The 3,631-nt window shown below is 47.3% G+C and overlaps 1 protein-coding gene and 1 pseudogene across 1 annotated transcript; both read left to right on the top strand.

The window, feature by feature from the left end:
* The first annotated feature begins 330 nt into the window (after positions 1-330).
* LOC118667599 (kxDL motif-containing protein 1-like) lies at positions 331-1,040 on the top strand. Its single transcript, XM_036331293.1, has one exon. It carries the CDS (start codon positions 428-430, stop codon positions 956-958), a length of 531 nt encoding a protein of 176 aa, XP_036187186.1. The 5' UTR covers positions 331-427; the 3' UTR covers positions 959-1,040.
* A 1,936-nt stretch (positions 1,041-2,976) lies between these two features.
* LOC118660965 lies at positions 2,977-3,079 on the top strand (annotated as a pseudogene).
* Positions 3,080-3,631: the final 552 nt, after the last annotated feature.

Raw genomic sequence — 3,631 nt, 5'->3', positions numbered from 1 at the left:
TGTACCATCCAGAACCTGTGGCTTCCAAGTTAGCATGGCAGAAAACAAAAAGCTGGAAGGCAACACACTGGCTGTTAAATACTTCAGCACAGAAATGATACATAGAATTAGTTCACAGCGCATTCGCTAGAACTAATCATATGCCTCACTGGGCTGTGAAATGTACAGGAACACATGGCTCTTCCAGGAGTAGTAAATGTCTCTGCTACAAGCTCAAAGGCATGAAATCATTTTGCAGGTTGAGGATGTGAAATAGTTCAAAATGGTTGGAGAAGAGAGTGCAGAGAGGCAGCATCAAAAGTTGAGTTAGGAAAGTAGACGCGGGCGCCATCCCGGAAGCGCGAGCAAGGCCGCCAGATGTGCAGTGCCTGATGAAGACCAAAGACTTTCTTCCTGCCTGTTTCAGGCAGTGGAGGAGGAGGAAGAGATGGATCCCCCGGCCTCGGCCTCGAGGGTCTTCTGCAGCCGCATCCTGAGCATGGTGAATGTGGATGATGTCAACGCCATCATCCTGGCCCAGAAGAACATGCTGGACCGCTTTGAGAAAACCAACGAGATGCTGGTGAACTTCAACAACCTGTCAAACGCCCGCCTGCAGCAGATGAGCGAGCGCTTCCTGCACCACACGAGGACCCTGACGGAGATGAAGCGGGACCTGGACAGCATCTTCCGCAGGATCAGGACGCTGAAAGGGAAGCTGGCCAGGCAGTACCCAGAGGCCTTCAGCCACGTCCCAGAGGCATCCCTCCTGGAGGACGACGACGAAGACCCCATCCCGCCCAGCACCACGACCACCATTGCCACCTCGGAACAGAGCACAGGTTCCTGTGACACAAGCCCAGATACCATCTCACCCTCCCTCAGCCCTGGATTCGAGGACCTGTCCCAAATCCAGCCCAACTCCCCTGCCATCAGTGACCACAGCCAGATGGATGACAAGCAGATGCCGGGCCAGTAGCTCTGTTCCCAGGCACTCCAAGGGGTCTCTCCAGGTATCTGAGGTGGCAGCAGATAACCCTGCCTGGAAATGGTCAGCTTTGCCACCCTATTCTGTCACCCAGGGCACCCTGGGGGATAAAGCTCCCTCCCAGTATGGGGGAATCTATCATTCTCACTCCTCCTTCACTGAGGCTATTTTTCTCCTGCAGACCCTCTGCCAGGCCAGGGGTTGAGCAGCCAGCTGGAGTTGTTGGGCTGGGCACAAGGAATCTTTTCCAGAGCCAGGCCTGAGGTCTGCTCTGAACAACACTTAAAGGTTCCCAAAGACAAAAGCCAGATGTCCCCTGTCTCAGCACCCCAGTCAGGACCTCCTTGAGGTGGACAAATACTATCATGTCTCAGTTCACTCCCACACCTACTAATTCTGGTCTCCCTGTCCCTTCCTCCAAGGAAAGTATTAAATACTTTCTCCAATCAGTATCTCAAGGAGGTTTCTGAAACAGTTGTAGAAAGCTCAAGACCATCCACTCAGCCCCAAGTGTGATAAAAGCCCACATTTGTCTGACCAAAGGTGTGAGCCCTGAGGGCCCTGCAGATCTCTCCCAGGGCCTCCGTGAAGCCAAGCCACCTTGGAAAACAGAATTTAACAGAATATTTTTGTATCCGATGTTTACAGATGCTGTTGGGAAGTTATCAATAAAAAGACTAAAAAGAAAAAAAAAAAAGTTGAGTTAGGAAAGTAAAAAGATGATGAAATTTTGTGTGCCATGCATAGGAGTTTGGGCCACCATATATGCAGAGCACAGCTTTTGAAGAGTTTTAAACATGTGATGGGCATATTTGTGTTTTAAATACATCTGTCATGAAGTGTTGGGGAGCACACGAGACTTGGTTGGAAAGTTTGTAAGGAGGACATTCCAAGAAAAGGGAAGTGTGTTGAAGGCGCCCTGCCCTGTTCATCGGGATTCCGACTTAGGGGAGCGTAGAAGGCGGCACCCCTAATTATTCCTTGACCTTTTCAAACAAGTCTGTGCTTGAGCAGACCCCCAGGTGTTTACTGGAATCCTTATGCTTAATCTTTGGGTGTCCTTGGCTAAAGGACACTGCAAACATGTGTGCCAAGATTACTTATCCTACTGATTGAATCTAAAAGATAAACTTTATCTCAAACTGCTGCTACAATAATAGCGTAACAAGGCAGGCGATCAAGGCTGTCTGGTTCCTTTAGCCAGGCAGTCCCTTAGCCCTCTCTTTCACAGCAAACTGTGTCAGAGTAATCATTCATCCATCGCTCAGGATCTGCTAGTCAGCCCCGGCAATGAAGCAACATGGAGGATAAATTGGAAGAGATTCAGACAGGAGATGGAAAGACCAGTTTAATTCCCACAATTGTCCAGGTTAAAGATGATGAGGGAACTAAAATCAGGTCACTGGGGATGCATATGAGAAATGTTGAAGAGCTAGTCAATAGAACCTCATGGCTATTTAGAAATGGAAGAGGGAAGAGAATAGGATGACTTTCTATTCTGCTTTAGATGGGACTTGGTGCCACCAGTTAAGATAAAGAGCACAGGAGGATGAGTGGCTTTGGGGAAAAGACAATGAGGACAATTTGGGACCTGAGTTTGAGTTACTTATTATGCTTGTTATGGATTGAATTGTGGCCCCAAGATTTATTCAAGTCATAAGCCCCATTAGCTCAGAATGTGACCTTATTTGGAAATAGGGTAGTTGCAGTTATTAGCTAAGATGAGGTCATCCAGAATAGAGAGGACCCTTAATCCAATATGACTGGTGACCTTATAAGAAGATGTCTATGTCCAGCTGGTGTGGCTCAGTGATTGAGTGTTGACCCATGAACCAAGCGGTTGCTGGTTCAATCCCTGGTCAGGGCACATGCCTGGGTTGTGGGCTCAATCCCCAGTGGGGGGGGGGGGGGTGCAGGAAGCAGCCAGTAGATGATGCTTCATCGATGTCTCTATCTCTCTCTCTCTAAAAATCAATTAAAAATATATCTTTTTAAAAAGGTGGCTATATATTGCTTCTCGGCCTTTTGGCTAAGATCAAGCGTAGTATCTGTTCTTATCAGTTTAAAAAGATGGCTATATGACAATGGAGACAGAGGTTGGAGTCATGCATCTAGAAGCCAAGTAATACCAGGATTGCCAGAAAACACTAGAAGCTGGAAGAGGCAAGGAAGGGTTCTCTACATGTTTTAGAGGGAGTATGGCCCTGCCAACACCTTGATTTCAGACTTTCTTCAGAATTCTGAGAGAATATATTTTTGTTGTTTTAAGCCAATTTATGGTACTTTGTTATGGCGGCCATAAGAAGTGGGCATAGGCATGAACGTGGAGCTGTCCAGGTCCAAGGTCAGCCGGATAAGGTCAGACTGGTCTTCTTTCAAAAGCCCAAACGGGGATTACTAAGGAACACAGAGCATGCTGGGGGCACCTGCTGGCAGAGATTTATTCATCCCAGGGTGGAGAGGAGAAAGGGTAATTAGACAAGGAAACTTCACAATGAGGATGACATTTGGAGAGGGCTTTAGGGAATAAGTAGAAATCTTTTTCTCTCTTAGGTGATGATAAACTTCTGGCAGCCAAGTCTACATATCTATTCAAGTATTTGACAAATATTTATTGAGCACTTTTGTGTTGGGCTCTATGCTAGGCACGGAGTATATAATGGC

This window comes from Myotis myotis, unplaced genomic scaffold (genome assembly GCF_014108235.1).
Source record: "Myotis myotis isolate mMyoMyo1 unplaced genomic scaffold, mMyoMyo1.p scaffold_m19_p_1, whole genome shotgun sequence".
Lineage (NCBI taxonomy): Eukaryota > Metazoa > Chordata > Mammalia > Chiroptera > Vespertilionidae > Myotis > Myotis myotis.
This window is presented reverse-complemented; position numbering and strand designations above follow the sequence as displayed.

What these genes read in the sequence shown, in the direction of transcription:
- LOC118667599 (XM_036331293.1), top strand. Translation starts at nt 428, where the DNA reads ATGGATCCCCCGGCCTCGGCCTCGAGGGTCTTCTGCAGCCGCATCCTG.